Source organism: Saccopteryx leptura, chromosome 3 (assembly GCF_036850995.1).
Source record: "Saccopteryx leptura isolate mSacLep1 chromosome 3, mSacLep1_pri_phased_curated, whole genome shotgun sequence".
Classification (NCBI taxonomy): domain Eukaryota; kingdom Metazoa; phylum Chordata; class Mammalia; order Chiroptera; family Emballonuridae; genus Saccopteryx; species Saccopteryx leptura.
The window spans coordinates 53369716-53388068 of NC_089505.1; the positions used below are offsets into that span (position 1 = coordinate 53369716).

The 18353-nt window shown below is 42.7% G+C and overlaps 1 protein-coding gene across 7 annotated transcripts in view; it reads left to right on the top strand.

Annotated features, from left to right (window-relative positions):
* Positions 1-18321, top strand: part of PPIL6 (peptidylprolyl isomerase like 6) — a 38674-nt gene extending 20353 nt beyond the window's left edge. For 6 of the 7 annotated variants that reach the window (XM_066373499.1, XM_066373500.1, XM_066373502.1 and 3 more), the window contains 3 exons: positions 1397-1453; positions 14134-14269; positions 17912-18321. In XM_066373499.1, the coding sequence (XP_066229596.1) occupies positions 1397-1453; positions 14134-14269; positions 17912-18023 (305 nt within the window). In that variant the 3' untranslated portion in view covers positions 18024-18321. The remainder of the gene's footprint in view (positions 1-1396; positions 1454-14133; positions 14270-17911) is intronic. The other variant, XM_066373501.1, reaches the window with a different exon arrangement.
* Positions 18322-18353: the final 32 nt, after the last annotated feature.

An 18353-nucleotide genomic window follows, 5' to 3' on the forward strand; every position in this document is an offset into this window, starting at 1 on the left:
GGATAAATGAGTTATCACTACAAGGTTCCAAGTAATGAAAATTTGAACATTAATTCTTTTTAAAACATTTGTTTTGGCCTGACCTGTGGTGGTGCAGTGGATAAAGCGTCGACCTGGAAATGCTGAGGTTGCCGGTTCGAAACCCTGGGCTTGCCTGGTCAAGGCACATATGGGAGTTGATGCTTCCAGCTCCTCCCCCCTGTCTCTCTCTCCCCTCTCTCTCTCTCTCCCTCTCCCTCTCTCTCTCCTCTCTAAAATGAATAAATAAAATTAAAAAAAAAACACATTTGTTTTTATTCTTGCTCTAAAAAGATTATACTATACTCTGGTTTCTCTTCAGGTTACATAAATCTTTCGCCTTTTAAAAAGATTGTACTGTTTCTAATTTATCCTCTCAGTTTAATCCTTGCATTTTTCTGAAAAGCAAGATGGACTATGGAATAACTTGTGAATTAAGCAGAATTTATAGGAACACATTTTTAATAATCAATTATAATTTAATACTTTATCATTTCAAAGTTTTGCATTATAATTTAATCTACCTCCAAGAGTTATTAGGAAAAAAATAGGATCTTGAATGTAAAAGTGCTTATAAAATGAAAGCATAGCTTGACCAGGTGGTGGTGCAGTGGATAGAACATCAGACTGGGATGCAGAGGACCCAGGTTCGAGACCCTGAGGTTGCCAGCTTGAGCGCGGGCTCATCTGGTTTGAGCAAAGCTCACCAGCTTGGACTCAAGGCTACTGGCTTGAGCAAGAGGTTACTCAATCTGCTGAAGGCCCACGGTCAAGGCACATATGAGAAAGCAATCAACGAACAACTAAAGCGCCACAACGAAAAATTGATGATTGATGCTTCTCATCTCTCTTCGTTTCTGTCTGTCTGTCCCTATCCCTCTCTCTGACTCTCTCTGTCTCTATAAAAAAAAAAATGAGAACAGTAATATTTTCTTTCTTTTTTGTGACAGACAGAGACAGAGAGAGGAATAGCTAGGGACAGACAGGAAGAAAAACAGAAAAAAAGATGAGAATTAAGTCTTTGTTGCGGCACCTTAGTTCATTGATTGCTTTCTCATATGTGCCTTGACTGGGGGCTACAGCAAACCAAGCTCAACCCAGTGATCTTGGGCTCAAGCTGGTGAGCCTTGCTAAAACCAGATGAGCCCGCACTCAAGCCAGTAACCTTGGGGTTTTGAACCTGGGTCCTCTGCTTCCCAGTCCAATGCTCTATCCACTGCGCCACCTTCTGGTCAGGCTAGTAATATTTTCATGCTGTAGAACTTACTATAGTCATTGGTATAAGGGGAATCATAATTTAAAACATTTTCCCCCTGCCGGTATTGTACTTTCCTTTTTAGTTGGAGGATTCTACTGTTTATTTATTGTAATTTCACAGATATAGTGGCTGGAAAAGGAGATGGTGGGGAATCAATTTATGGACCAACATTTGAAGGTATGTATCTTTAAATTTTGTCAGTCATATATTTGTTGATTTTTCGAATTTAACAGGACAGGGCAGTTCACAACTTAGCATAGTGTTTGGGGTAACAAACTAGAAGTAGAAATACTAAAAGTGGGGATTAAAAATGGCACCCAGTCTAGTCCAGAACAGTTTTGTACATACATTTTTATCACTTTCCTAAATATATTGGGGTTTTTTTTTAGGATAAATTCCTAGAATTAGGATTGTAAGGTCAAAAGGAATTATTATTTTTCATAGAGGAGAGAGGGAGATGAGAAGCATCAGCTCGTAGTTGTGGCACTTTAATTATTCATTGATTACTTTCTCATATGTGCCTTGACTGGGGGCTCTAGCTGAGCCAGTGACCCCTTGCTAAAGCCAGTGACCTTGGGCTCAAGCCAGTGACCATGGGGTAATGTTTATGATCCCATACTCAAGCTGGTGAGCCCGTGCTCAAGCTGGTGACCTCGGGGTTTCAAACCTGGACCCTCAGTGTCCCAGGTAGGTAGATGCTCTATCTTCTGCACCACCACCTAGTCAGGCAGAATTTATTTTTTATTTTTTATTTTATTTTTTTAGGTGAGAGGAGGAGAAATAGTGAGGCAGACTCCCACATGTGACCTGACTGGGATCCACTGAGCAACCCCATCTGGGATCGATGCTCCAATACTGAGTACCAAGTTATTTTTTAGTGCCTGAGGCTGATGTGCTACAAGGAAGCTATACTCAGTGTCCAGGGCCACACTCCAACTGATCGAGCCAGTGGTTGTGGGAGAGAAAAAGGGAGAGAAGGAGGAGAGGGAGATGGAGAGAAGCAGATGGTCACTTCTCCTGTGTGCCCAGACCGGGAATTGAACCCAAGATGTCCATACACCAAGCCAACTGTTTATCCACTGAGCCACTGGCCAGGACCAAATTGATATTTTTAAAGCATGTAATTTGCCATTCTCAGGATTGGTACTTTGATTATCCTCCTGTTCAGGCTATCTAGGATCCTGGGAAGATGATAGTGGTGGTGGCTTAGTTTTAAAATTTTTTTAAATGCCAACATAAAAACAGATGAAAGAATTAGAAAAACTGAAAACCCATTGAAAACATTTACAACAAAACTAGGTTACAAGCTAAGTTACATGAGTTCCATAGTACAAACAGGTGAGGACAGACTGCCAACAGCCATGGTCTGTCAACAGCCATGAAATCTGCGAGGAATCTGTTTCTGTGTGGGAGAAAGCAGGGCAGCTGAGGGACCCCACACAGCCAGTAGCTGGTGCAGGCCTGGGTCCCACAGTGGCTGGAGCAATCTAGTGTCTGTGTGGGAGAAAGCAGGGTAGCTGAGGGACCCCACACAGCCAGGAGCTGGTGCAGGCCTGGGCCCCACAGTGGCTGGGGCAATCTAGTGTCTGCGAACTCTGGACACTGATCTGAAATAGCGCTCTTCTTGGGACAGGCTCACACTGAGGAGGTATTGCTGGAAATGGAACCAAAGTGCAAGATCCATCGGGGCAAGAGTGAGAAAGAGGGAATGAGGACAGAGCTATGAAATCTCAGAAAGCAAACTTCCATATTTGGAAAACGGCTCAAAAAGGAGTTTAATGAAGTTAGGAAAACTAATTTTACATAAAAATGAGCAGCAAAAAGTTTCATGGTTAGAAAACAAAAGAACATAAGGAACAAAGTAGCATCACTGCATATAAGGAAAGTGCAAGAGAAAGACATGCTTGCAAACGATCAAAACTGACCATTTTTCAAAATGAGCTAAAAGACATTAATAAATTTCTGTGAGACAGGAAAGAACTCATAAGTCAGAATTAGAATAATGAAGCATGAGTTCACAGAACTGAGGAAAGAATTAACAATAGAAGAAAACTAAAAAAAAAAAAATTTTTAATTTCAGAAATAAACTAGAATGAAGGTAAGACCAAATAACTGCAACAGATATGTGTCTTAAAAGAAGTAGAAGATAGGAGAAAGTTTTTAAAAAACCAAAAAGGAATGAAGAAAGATAAAAAGGAGTTAAAAGAAAGTGACTATTAAAGATAGAGAAGATCCAATATATGGCTAACTACCCTAAGGAATGAAACCGATACAAGGGAATGGAACAAATACTGAGAACTATAACTGAAGAAAACTTCCCCAAATGAAAAAGGATTCGAAACTATGTTTTGTTTTGGATGGTGGTTACACAGCCATATACAACTGTCACAATACATCAATCTGAACATCTAAGATATATGCTTCTTTTTTTTTTAATAGAGACAGAGAGTCAGAGAGAGGGATAGATAGGGAAAGACAGACAGGAACGGAGAGAGATGAGAAGCATCAATCATCAGTTTTTCGTTGTCAGACCTTAGTTTTTCATTGATTGCTTTCTCATATGTGCCTTGACCATGGGACTACAGCAGACCAAGTGACCCCTTGCTCAAGCCAGCGACCTTGGGTCCAAGCCGGTGAGCTTTGCTCAAACCAGATGAACCCGTGCTCAAGCTGGCGACCTCAGGGTCTCGAACCTGGGTCTTCCGCATCCCAGTTCGACACTATCCACTGCGCCGCTGCCTGGTCAGGCTAAGATATATGTATTTTATTGTGTGTTTTCACCTTAAGTAAAAATTTGTGTACACAAACTTGAAACTACTTCTCTTTAAAGCATCCTGCTGCTTGATAATACTGAATCAGAATAACCAACACCAAGACATATTTTAATAACATAATTGGACATTAAAGAAAAAAATTCATTAGGCACTTTGGCAAAAAGAGCAAGTGATTTACAAGGAAAGAAAAGTAGATTATCATATGCTTTGACATCATATTCTTACGCCAGAAGAAAATGGAGTAATGTTGCAAGAACAGAGGAAGTGACTCCCAGAGGACAAAAGATGCCAAGACAACATGCTGAAGGAAGGGGTTTATTTTCCAGTGGAGCAATGTGACCTAATAGGCATCAAATCACCAGCTCTCCAAAGTTAGCTTTCTTCCATCTTACAGTGGTACCTTGAGATACGAATTTAATTTGTTCTGTAACTGAGCTCATAAGTTAGTCAACTCATATATCAAACTGCCGATACTGGACCCGTGCGCCAACACACCAACTAGCGGCAGCTTCCCGAATCACGACTTGTATCTCGGAATTTCGCTTGGATCTTGAACAAAAATATGGACCGAGTCGCAGCTCATATCTTAAAAAAATTTGTATGTTGGTCTGTTCGTATCTCCAAGTACCACTGTATATACCTTTGCAGTGTTCATGTGCAGGGTGCATGATTCCTTTCTCTTTAAGCATAGGTAACCCTCGGGTCTTGGGGGGGGGGGAACAGGGGGGCATGAGGGGAGTTTCAGACCATTTGTCTTAACTATTTACAAATCCTGTTTTCCTTGCTTTGTGCTGCAAATTGTTCCAGGAAGCTGATAAGGGAACTGTAATTAAACTGGCTGACTCAGTCATTCCTGCAAGCTTTCTTCCTCCTCAGTGAGACATTTATGATGCTCAAGGAAAGGAAATGTGAGTGAAGGATTTGATATCCAGCCAAACTGAATTTGATTTATAAAGGGCACACAGAGTTAACTACATGTAAAAATTTAGGGAATAGTGTTCCATGAATCCGTAACGCCAGTAGTCACGGCCACCATCAGAGGTGGTGCAGGTTCGCATTTAATTCAAATCCATTGTAGAGAAACAACAGAGCCAAGAACTGGTGGGCCATTACCTTTAATCCTAGCTTGCACCTGGCAAGCGAGTAAATACACACAGCAGGAAAACACTTCCCTTTCCATTCAGGGCTCCCAAAGCCACTGACTCAAAGATTTTCTAGAATCAAAGGCCCAACCAGCCTTATTCACCTCTGTTCCCCATCTCCTCTTTGCACAAACACTGCACAAACTGGCTTCTTCAGCACTCTGCCATCTTGGCTGCCTCTCCTCTGCAATGCTGATGGTAGGAACCAAGAGAGAGAGAGAGAGCACCCCCAATCTGCTTTATTTTGTAGTTTAGAAAATTAAAGCCTTTAAGCCAATACAGTGGTACCTTGGGATACGAATTTAATTCATTCTGTAACTGAGCTCATAAGTCATTCAACTCGTATATCAAACTACCAATACTGGACCCGTGCACCAATGTGCCAACTAGCAGCAGCTTCCTGAATAACAACCCGTATCTTGGAATTTTGCTCGGATCTCGAACAAAAATATGGACCGAGTCACAGTTCGTATCTTAAAAAAAAATTGTATGTTGGTCTATTCGTATCTCAAGGTACCACTGGATACAAATAAGGAAGTCTGTGATACAAAGCCACTGAGACATAAATGAGACTTCTCATAAGAGTGCACCACCCCTCATCATGCAACAGTCAAAGGTGTGGGGAAAAGCTTAGTTTTGAGAAGACCTTAGTATTAGAATAATGTTGAAAAGATCTTAGTATTAAAAGGGTGGGAAAGGCTTGGTCTTAAAACTAAGCCTTAGCCTGACCTGTAGTGGTGCAGTGGATAAAGCATCAACCTGGAAACGCTGAGGTTACCGGTTCAAAACTCTGGGCTTGCCTGGTCAAGGCACATATGGGAGTTGATGCTTCCTGCTCCTCCCCCTTCTCTCTCTCTCTCTCTCTCTCCCCTCTCTATAATGAATAAAAAAAATTAAAAAAAAACAACAACAACAAAACTAAGCCTTAGGCTATAAGGACCCTGCCTGCTTACAGCCTGTCCCCCACACCCAATGCAAACTACAATATAAGCGAGCAAACATATATTTCATATTTACAAACTTATTTGACCAACAGCGTCCTTCCTGAGTAATTGATTGTAGATGAATTTCACAGAACTGTCCCAGTAGAGCTCAAGCTCTGCATCAATCAGCCATCCCCAATTCAACTTTCCCGCACAGTGGGACACTCCTGCTTATCAGCAGGCTGGCAGCCTCGTCCAGACTATTCTTGAGGCGGCTGTGAGGATTCTACTTATCAGTGCCAAGACCAACTGCTACCAGAGGAAAGACACGACTGACACATAAGTTAGTTGCAAGAATCACACAGGCAGTTTATACTCACAAATCCTTTTGGCGTGCCTGGGTACAGCTTAAGGGGGCCCCCGTCAGCGTGCTCCTCTCAGCTGTCCTTGGTCAGAACAGTGTGGAGACAGTCCACATTCAACACTGGAGTCTGGGCAACTACTGCAGCAGGGGGCCCTCAGCTTTAGTACTTTTTCTGGCCTACACCTTCTAACAGGTGTCAATCTACAGGATTATCACCTCAAACCACCTTTTTGGGAGTTCCTCACAGGGAGCCCTTTTTATGTTAATCTACTGAACCGTTATATCAAGCCACTTTTAAGGTGTTCCTAGGGAAGCTTCTTGTTTATGTTAATCTACAGAGTTATGACATCAAGCCACTTCTTCCCTATATATAACTTCACACACACACTAACTGGGCCCTGCGTGAAAAGCGGAGTCTGTTTATCATATCTGTACACACTATATTAATTCCTATCCAGATGGCATAATTTTATTTAATTTCCTTAATTGCTTTTAATATTATATCCTAATTATTTCTATATATCTTCCATATTTCTATATATTTAATTACTATAAACATATTACTGCAACAAGAATCAAAGTACAAAAGAGACCTTGGCATAAGAACTGGTAGTAAGCATTAGTTGTAAAACAAAAATTTTAAATGGGTGAAAGTATGAATGTAATGACTATATGTTTAGTCTATTTCAAAAATGAATGAAAATAGGGAGAATACATGCAAAAATTTATTTTCAGTTATATTAATGATGGTATTATTAGTATTGCTTTTTTTCTTTTAGTATTTTTTTATTGATTTTTAGAGGGAGAGAGAGAAAAGGGTAGAGGAGCAGGAAGCATCAACTTATAATAGTGCATTGACTGGGCAAGTCTAGGGTTTCGAACCAGTGACCTTAGCATTCCAGGTTGAGACTTTATCTACTGCGCCACCACAGGTGGCTATTAGTATTATTGTTGTGAGATTATTGTATATGTAATGTAAGGAAAGTAAGAAATTATGGGATATTCTCATTTTATTATTTCCTGTGTCCTTGAGAAGCAGGATTTTTACTTTGGAAGGAAAGAGGGACAGATGAAATAGGAAAGAAGCTAATAAGTAAAATATTCCATAGTCCTGAATTTGAATTGAAAGTATCACTTTACACTCAAGAAGTATCTCATCTATATATATAGCTGTGTCCACTGAATTGGTCTACAAACAACAGCCAATCCGGTAGTGATACACACTCCTAGTATTTAGATGGTTGTTTTGAAATATCCTTTCTCCCTTAAAGAAACCAGGGCTTCTGGCCTGACCAGTGATGGTGCAGTGGATAGAACATCGACCTGGGACCCTGAGGTCCCAGGTTTAAAACCCCGAGGTCGCTGGCTTGAGTGCAGGCTCATCCAGTTTGAACACAGGCTCACCAACTTGAGAGTAGGGTCACCAGCTTGAGCATGGGATCATCAACATGATCCCGTGGTCGCTAGCTTGCACCCAAAGGTCACTGGCTTGAGCAAGGGGTCACTCACTCAGCTGGAGCCTGCTGGGTCATGGCATGTGTAAGAAGCAATGAACAACTGAAGTGCCACAAGTTAGAGTTGATGGCTTCTCATTTCTCCTTTCCTGTCTGTCTCTCTCTCAGAAAGGAAGGAAGGGATGGACAGAGGGAGGGAAGGAAAGGGGAGGGAGGGAAGGAAAGGGAAGGGAAGGGAAGGGAAGGGAAGGGAAGGGAAGGGAAGGGAAGGGAAGGGAAAGGAAAGGAAAGGAAAGGAAAGGAAAGGAAAGGAAGGGAAGGGAAGGGAAGGGAAGGGAAGGGAAGGGAAGGGAAGGGAAGGGAAGGGAAGGGAAGGGAAAGGAAACTAGGGCTTCTGAGAGAAGTATCAAATTCTGGGAAGAGAAATTACAAAATGAGCCTGGAACCTCATGTTCTAAGAGCGCTATTAGATTTACAGGGTCATGTCAAAGGCTTCAGGAGCCAATATGAGGAGAATCTCATGTCCAAAGATGGAGTAATTTGAATAGTAGTTGCAATGATTGAAACCCAACACATATTTCAAATCTGTGAGTTCATATAATATACAAAATATATTGTATTATATTGTATTGTATTGTATTATATTATATTATATTTATTATATTATATTATATTATAGCCTAATTGGCCTGACCAGGCAGTGGCGCAGTGGATAGAACATCAGACTGGGATGCAGAGGACCCAGGTTTGAAACCCTGAGGTCGCCAGCTTGAGTGTGGGGTTGCTGGCTTGAGCATGAGATCATAGACATGGCCCCATTGTCGCTGGCTTGAGCCAAGGTCGCTGGCTTGAGGAAGGGTCACTCGCTCTGCTGTAGCCCCCCCACTCCTGTTCATGGCACATATAAGAAAGCAATCACTGAACAACTAATGTGCCCCAACAAAGAATGGATGGATGCTTCTAATCTCTCTCCCTTCTTGTTTGTCTGTCCCTATCTGTCCCTCTGCCTCTGTAAAGAAAAAAAAGTCTAATTGATTAGAACTTGGTCCTTCTGTCCAACAGGAGACTGATCTTTCAGCTCATCTCTTCACTGGCCCCTCTGCAATGATAGGTTATAAATTTATTTTGTGTGTGTGTGTGACAGAGTCAGAGGAACAGATAGGGACAGACATGAAGGGAGAGAGATGAGAAGCATCAATTCTTTGCTGCGGCACATAAGTTGTTCAGTGATTGCTTTCTCATATGTGCCATGAATGGGGGGGGCGGCTATAGCAGAGCGAGTGACCCCTTGCGCAAGCCAGTGACCTTGGGCTCAAGCTAGCGACCATGGGGTCATGTCTATGATCCCACGCTCAAGCCAACGACCCCTTGCTCAAGCTGGTGAGCCCGCACTCAAGCCGGCAATCTCAGGATTTTGAACCTGAGTCCTCAACATACCAGTCCAACTCTATCCACTGCACCACCACCTGGTCAGGCTAAAGTCATTATCTTTAAAGCTAGATAAATATAGAAAAAGATTCAAGTATTTATTTTCCCTTTTCTGTGTGAACTGAACTAAATTGTATACAAGGGGAACCATCTCATTATAAAAGTATCTTAATTATTAGTGAAGAGGAAATCATAGAATATCACCATTTTGCTGCCCCCAGTGAAATAGTGGATCTAGGCATTTGCTGTATCAGTATCTGCTACCTTCCCAAAAACATGACGGACATGATGGCATTATGAGCCTTCTGTTGAAAGAACACACTGCCAAATGGATAGAACAGGAATCTGATTAAGCTTCTGGACCCAGCTTGCAAATGGCAAAAAATGTAACCAGTTCTGCCATAATGTATTCTTAAGGCTCTCTGTGCTATGTAAAATCATGCAATAAAACCACAGGACTTAAGGCAAAGATGAGGTGAAAATAAAACTTTCTCAGTGACATTAAAAAAAATAAGATAGTAACCTAATAAAAACAGTAACAGTTTTACATACCTGGTATGTTTAAGTACACATAAGCAGCCCTGGCCAAATGGGTCAGTGGGTAAAGAGTTGTCCCGGCACCAAGGTCATGGGTTCGATCCTGGGTCAGGGCATGTATGAGAAGCAATCAGTGAGAACATAACTAAATGGAATAACTAAGTGGAACAACATATTGATGCTTCTCTCTCTCTCTCAAATCAATAGAAAATTTTTTTAAAGAAAAGAAACAAATACTATAATAAGTATGGCACTCTACCTTGTAAACTCCCTGACGTTTATGGAGGTGGAGCGGGAAGAGTTGCAGCTTGTGAGTGGATTATTTATACACCCCACAGCCAGTTCCTCCGCTGAATTTCTCTCACGGTACCCTGTGAGGAACAGATTTAAAACTCAGGTCTTGTTAAAAACAACTACAAGGCCCTGGCCGGTTGGCTCAGTGGTAGAGCATCGGCCTGGCATGCAGGGGTCCCGGGTTCGATTCCCGGCCAGGGCACACAGGAGAGGCGCCCATCTGCTTCTCCACCCCTCCACCCCTCCTTCCTCTCTGTCTCTTCCCCTCCCACAGCCAAGGCTCCATTGGAGCAAAGTTGGCCTGGGCGCTGAGGATGGCTCTGTAGCCTCTGCCTCAGGCGCTGGAATGGCTCTGGTTGCAACGGAGCAACGCCCCAGAGGGGCAGAGCATTGCCCCCTGGTGGGTGTGCCGGGTGTATCCCGGTCGGGCGCATGAGGGTCTGTCTGACTGCCTCTCCGTTTCCAACTTCAGAAAAATACAAAAAACAAAAAAAACCAACTACAAGCACAAAATTCACTTTTTTAAAGCTTAACACAGTAAATTTAAAAGAATGAAATGTATAATTTAATTAGATGATTATTTTATAAATTAGTTAATTTTGTTTCTTTGTTTAAAAAAGTTTTTATTCATTTTAGAGAGGTGGAAGGAAGAGAGAAATAGAAAGAGAGAGAGAGAGAGAGAGAGAGTGTGTGAAGGGTAGGGGGAGGAGCAGGAAGCATCGGCTCCCATATGTGCTTTGACCGGGCAAGCCCAGGGTTTTGAACCAGTGACCTCAGTGTTCCAGGTTGATGCTTTATCCACTGCGCCACCACAGGTCAGGCTAGTTAATCTTTTTAAATTGAATTTATTGGGGTGACTGGTTAATGAAATGATCAGAAAGAGCTTTATTTTATTTTATTTTTCTGAATTACGGTGTTTTATTGAAAATTAAAATAATCTTTCATTTCAGACCCCACATTCCTCCGGTCTGCCCTCCATGTCTTCTCTCACACCATCTCGCCCACTTTGTCCTCATGTCCTCTGCATCCCCCGCATTCAGCTCTCACACTCTCCCTTCTGATCTCTGTATCAGAATGAGCTTTATTTTAAATAAATTCAGAAACTGATTTTTCACATAAATTTTAATTTCTATTTCAAACAAGCAGTTCCATTTCACTCGTTATGTTGTATGTTACAAATTATGTCAGCTTTAACCACAGAGCTGTAATTACTACTCCATATCTTCCTGTAGGTTGCAGGAAGTCCCCAGTCACACACAGTAATGAGAGGGTTCTGAGTTTCTACCAGAGCCTTTAAGTCTCCTTAACTTTCTTTTACTCTATTGAAAGTCTGTGCTGCCCTGGCCGGTTAGCTCAGTGATAGAACATCGGCCCGGTGTGTGGAAGTCCTGGGTTCGATTCCTGGCCAGGGCACACAGGAGAAGTGACCATCTGCTTCTCCACCCTTCCCCCTCTCTCACTCTTTCTCTCTTCCCCTCCCACAGCCAGGGATCCATTGGAGCAAAGTTGGCCCAGGTGCTGAGGATGGCTCCATGTCCTCCACCTTAGGCGCTAGAATGGCTCCGGTTGCAACAGCGCAACACTCCGGATGGGCAGAGCATCACCCCCTAGTGGGCATGCTGGGTGGATCCCGGTCGGTTGGGCGCACACCGGAGTCTGTCTTTCTGCCTCCCCACTTCTCACTTCAGAAAAATTTTTAAAAAAAGTCTATGCCTATGACATGATCTAAAAATAAAATTGACTAAATTTTTTTTATTTTCCTAACTTTTCACAGCAATTAAAAAAATTTTTTGAGATTTTATTTATTGCCTGGCCAGGCAGCGACACAGTGGATAGAATGTCAGCCTGGGATGCTGAGGACCCAGGTTCAAAATCCTGATGTCACCAGCTTGAGCATAGTTTCATCCAGCTTGAGCATGGGTTCATCCAGCTTGAGCATGGGATCATAGACATGACCTCATTGTTGCTGGCTTGAGCTCAAAGGTCATTGGCTTGAAGCCCAAGGTCGCTGGCTTGAGCCCAAGGTCGCTAGCTTGAGCCTAAGGTCACTGGCTTGAGCACAGGATCACTGGCTTGGCTGGAGCCCCCCAGTCAAAGCACATATGAGAAAGCAATCAATGAACAACTAAGGTGCTGCAACTATGAGTTGATATTTCTCATCTCTCTCCCTTCCTGTCTGTCTGTCCCTGTCTGTTCCCCTCTCTCTGTCTCTTGCTTAAAAAAAAAAGAGCCATGGCTTGGGTGGGCCTACAAGTTGGATGGGATTGGGTCTCAGAGAATCACCAGTGCTGGGTGAACAGTATGAGCCGGGTGAGTGGAAACTCAGATATGACATCCATCTGCTAGCTCTGAGGGGGTGAGGATCTCAGAAAAGGACCAGTAGCCTCTGCCAGCACTTTTGTCTGGCAGAAAGCTGTGCCTCCTCAGCTCTTGCCCTAATGCTGGACAATCCATTTCCTCCCTGTATGTCTCTGGTTCCTTTCAAGCTGCTGTCCCAAGGCTGGAGCTTAGAGGGAGTGAATCTGAGGAAGTCTGTGCATGGGCCCTTTATAAAAAACTGCCTGGGACTCCAGCAGCCCTCCATCTCACTCATCTACAATCCCCACTAGTTTTTACAACCAGAATTATTATTATTATTATTATTATTATTATTATTATTATTGGTGACAGAGACACAGAGAGAGAGAGAGGGACAGACAGGCAGGAAGGGAGAGAGATGAGAAGCATCAATTCTTCGTTGCAACAACTTAATTGTTCATTGATTGCTTTCTCATATGTACCTTGACCAGGGGACTCCAGCTGAGCCAGTGACCCCTTGCTCAAGCCAGCGACCTTTGGGCTCAAGCCAGCAAGCATGGGGTCATGTCTGTGATCCCACACTCAAGCCAGTGACCCCATGCTTAAGCTGGTGAGCCTGACCTCAAGCCGGATGAGCCTACGCTCAAGCCGGTGACCTCAGGGCTTTAAACCTGGGTCCTCTGTGTCCCAGTTCGATGCTCTATCCACTGCCTGGTCAGGCTACAACTAGAATTTATGGGGACTTCTTGGCTCTGGAACTGTGGGCTGGGAGGGGTCTGGTTTGGGGCTGGAAACCCTTGCTCCTCGGGGGAACCTCCCTCCCCACTTTAAACTACAGTGGGTGTGGGACTAGCCCATTTGGAGGCTTCAAAGGAGGCATTTTTAATGGTCATATTGGTAGTTTGAATGAAATACTATTGACCAACCAGCACAAGAAAATTTGCTCACCTTTGATCCTAAGCAAAGTATGTGCTTCTTTTTACATTATTAATTTAATTTCTTTTTTTTTACATTTTTTTTTAGTACACTTGTTTTCAGCTATGGTAATGATAATAGATGTTCAAATAGTTCTAATAAGATTTTACAGCTTTTTTATTTTTATTTTTTATTTTTTCCTGAAGCTGGAAACGAGGATAGACAGTCAGACAGACTCCCGCATGCGCCCGACCGGGATCCACTCAGCACGCCCACCAGGGGGCGACGCTCTGCCCCTCCGGGGCGTCACTCTGTCACGACCAGAGCCACTCTAGTGCCTGGGGCAGAGGCCAAGGAGCCATCCCCAGCGCCCGGGCCATCTTTGCTCCAATGGAGCCTCGCGGGAGGGGAAGAGAGAGACAGAGAGGAGGAAGGAGAGGGGGAGGGGTGGAGAAGCAGATGGGCGCTTCTCCTGTGTGCCCTGGCCGGGAATCGAACCCAGGACTTCTGCACGCCAGGCCGACGCTCTACCATTGAGCCAACCGGCCAGGGCCTACAGCTTTTTTTTTTTATAATCCATATGAGTGAAAGTAATATGAAACAAATAGAATATTTGCAATTTGGAATGTATAAGTATGATTAAGAACCCTTGTTACTAGTTTGTGCTTTACATGTTACAATCCATCAAGATAAATATTTTAAAGATCTCTGTTTATTGTCTTTTCTAGATGAAAGCTTTTCAATTCCTCATAATAAAAGAGGAGTTCTCGGAATGGTCAACAAAGGCCGTCACACCAATGGTTCACAGTTCTATATCACGCTACAGTCAACTCCCTATCTAGATAAAAAATATGTGGCTTTTGGGTATGTGCATTGTATATTTGTGTATATAATATTCATATATGTAAAAATGTGGTTCAAAAGATTTGGACAAGTATTGTGTGAAGTGTGTGGGTAACTAAGATAGAACTTAAAAGTAATACAAATTCAAACATTTAGAAATAAATATTTTGTAAGAAACTTGCTATCTATAGAAAAACAAGCCGTTTAAGAGGCACAGCCATTATAATGTTCTGTTTATCTATTTATCCATTCATCCATCCATTTTTATGTTCAGCCTCAAAGGTATTATCAATTCTTAATTACTTTGAATAATACCATAGTGCTTAATAATGTAGATATATTTAGATGCAGAAGTGGAGTGAAACCATTTAAATAATTATTCATGAACACTGTGAAAAGATAGGACTATCTAAGTTACAAGTAACTTCTTTTTTACTGAACAATTTAAAATCTGGAAATATTTCAGGTAATTATTAGAATATTGTTAGCATGATTCTTATAGGCATGTGAACCTAAAATGGATGATAGACTTTTCATCACTCTAGTGTTTCATATCTCTACTTGATTATTAAGTGAATGTATGTTGAAGTACATCTTCCCTGAAATGATGTCAAGTGTTAGAATACACACACACACACACACACACACACACACACACACACGCTTTTAATTAAGTGATAGCAGGGGAGGCAGAGAGACAGACTCCCACATGCACCTGGCCCAGGATCCACCCAGCAAGCCCCCTGTGGGGTGATGCTTTGCCCATCTGGGGCAATGCTCCATTGGTTGGCAACCAAGCTATTTTTAGCATCTGAGGCAGAGGCTACAGGGCCATCCTCAGCACAGGGGCCAACTTGCTTGAATCAATCAATTGAACCATGGCTGCAGAAGGTGGGGTGAAATAGAGAAGGGGGAAGAAGAAGGGTGGAGAAGCAGATGGTTGCTTCTCCTGTGTGCCTTGACCGGGAATAGAACTGGGGACATGTACATGCCAAGCTGACACTCTACCATTGAGCCGACTGGCCAGGGCCAGAATATTTTTGAATAAGTATTAGGTTATTTCAGCCACTCCATAGAGATAATTATTAATTCTTCATCCCATGGAGAAATTTCATGACAGTCTTAATTTTAATCACAAATTTTACATGTGGCCATTGAGCACTTGAAATGTGGCTAATGCAATGGGGAAACTAAATTTTATTTAATTTTAATTAAATTTAAATAGCCACACATGCCAGTATTGGGCAGTGAAGGTCTAGAGCAGGGGTCCCCAAACTATGGCCCGCGGGCCGCATGCGGCCCTCTGAGGCCATTTATCTGGCCCCTGCCATACTTCCAGAAGGGGCACCTCTTTCATTGGTGTGTCAGTGAAAGGAGCACAGGATGCGGATGCTGGAGTACCGTATGTGGCGGCGCCGCTCACGTACAGTACTACTTCCAGTGACACGGGAAGCATGCGTCACGGCTCCGGAAGTGCATCATATCACTTGTTACGGCTAGCAGTGACAAATATGGAACCAGACATTGACCATCTCATTAGCCAAAAGCAGACCCATAGTTCCCATTGAAATACTGGTCAGTTTGTTGATTTAAATTTACTTGTTCTTTATTTTAAATATTGTATTTGTTCCCGTTTTGTTTTTTTACTTTAAAATAAGATATGTGCAGTGTGCATAGGGATTTATTCATAGTTTTTTTTTTATAGTCCGGCCCTCCAACGGTCTGAGGAACAGTGAACTGGCCCCCTGTGTAAAAAGTTTGGGGACCCCTGGTCTAGAGCAATGGTAGTCAGCCTGGTTCCTACCACCCACTAGTGGGCATTCCAGCTTTCATGGTGGGCAGTAGCGGAGCAACCAAAGTTGTTTTATAAAGATTTATTCTGCCAAACTTAGTGAAAATCTGACATAAAGTACTTGGTAAGTAATTATTATTATATGCTTTAAGTTGCTGTAACTCTGCTTTATAAATGTTATAAAGTTACTTCCCTACTTTATAAATCACCATTACCTGTGGAACCGGTGGGCAGTTAGAAAATTTTACTACTAACAGAGATACAAAAGTGGGCAGTAGGTATAAAAAGGTTGACTACCCCTGCGCTAGAGGAACTCCTAGGATCTTGAAATTTGAATGGTTGGTGCCTTTTACCAAGATAGAGAATACAAGGAGAAGGATATGGGAAAGATCATGTATTCTGGATGGGCAAGTCATGATTCGGATACAAGAGGCAGGAGGTAACTTCTGAATACCAGGAGTAGGTATTCAAGCTGGGCAGTGGCTGGAGATACATATTTGGAAGCTGTTGATATGGCAGCTGAGCTACAGCCAGACTAGAGTACCATCACTCCCAGAACAACTTCTGGTCCTTTGCTTATTTGTTCATTCTTCTTCCCTTCAGCCTGCCAAAATTATTTTCAAGGCTTAGTTTAGAAACCTCCCCGATTACCAAAATGAAACTGGTTGATTTTCCTCTTTGGCACACTGTGAACAACATGAAGTAGGGGCTGGGTCTCACTCATCTTGTGCCCTAACACCTATCATGGTAGAGAGGTGCACACAGGAGGTGCTCCTTATTTGTGGGACCAATTTGGAAAATAGGCTTCACATCCTTTTTGGACAGAGGTGAATCTGTCCCTTTTGTACCACTCTTTGTCCGCAGGGATGTACCATGTGTCCTGCTCTGTGCCCTGGTTTCTGACTTGGATGGCAAAGATAGAGCCAAGAGGCAGACAAAGATTACAGCATGATTAGTGTCAGCACGTACCTATAACAAACATTTCATGTCTCTATAATGGTTCATGAAACAGGAATTGCACCTTCCCTTCAGCCACAACTTAACCCAGGCACTGGGAGAGGGCACTGGTCCTATGTTTGGGGCTGTCTCTTAACTAAGAGAACTATCAGAAAATTAGCCCCACTCAGAGTGCTAGCTCATGGCCAGCGGATGTCCTCAGACCCAAACAGGCATGGTTTTGAGCTTTTATTTTTGTATCCAATGGATGTTGATTAGGTGCCAACTATATGCTAGGTGTTTTGGTTGGCAGTGAGCACTAAGCAAAGACATGATCTCTGCTTTCTTTAAGAGAATTGGAAATGAATTAAAGTAGTATACAAATAAATGTCAAGTTTAACCCTGATAATTCCTATAAAGGGGTCCACAAGGACGCAGTGACTGAGCTAAGATCTGAAGGGAGGCCAGGAAGGGACCAGGTAGAGGGGTTGGGGTTGGGGGCAAGAGCAAAGGAGATAGCAGTGGCAGGAAGGGCTCAAGGTACTACGGAGATAGTCAAAGCCAGTCTGGCTGGAGCAGAGGACAGGGAAGCGTGCTGCAAGACAGCCCTGGATGGCTGCGGGAGGCTGGCCATGGTAGAGATTCTTGGTTTTATCATAAGGATAATGGGAAATTACTGAAGTGTTTTAAGCAGGGATGTGAGATCAGATTTGTATTTTTACAACTTCACCCTGATGGCAGTGAGGATAACAGATTGGAACGGTCCCAGACAGATGTGGGATGTGGACACATTTAGAGCTATTTAAGATATTTATGACTAATGTTAATTTACTTTGTAGGAAATCTCCTTAACTAAGCTAGATAGCACTCAATTTAGGAATGTAAGATAAATGTGAAAATTTATGACTAAATTTTGTTTTTTTCTCCTATATTAGGCAATTGATTGAAGGAACAGAAGTTCTTCAACAACTAGAATTGGTTCCAACAGAGAATGAAAGACCAGTACAACAATGCACAGTTATTAACAGTGGAAGTTTTTATGCTTGATATTCATATCAATATTTTCTGACAACTTATTATGTATCTGATCAGCTGTTTCTAGATATAATTAAACGGTGCTTGATGCAATTTAATTTCAAAGTTGTGGCAGACACTGTAGGTTGGCTCACCCAAAACCCATTATCTCCCTCTTTTCCTTTCTTGCTTCTGCTATAGACTATAAAAGCACAAAACTCAATTTTCTGGCCCTGGCTGGTTGGCTCAGCAGTAGAGCGTCGGCCTGGCATGCGGGGGACCCGGGTTCGATTCCCAGCTAGGGCACATAGGAGAAGCGCCCATTTGCTTCTCCACCCCTCCCCCTCTCCTTCCTCTCTGTCT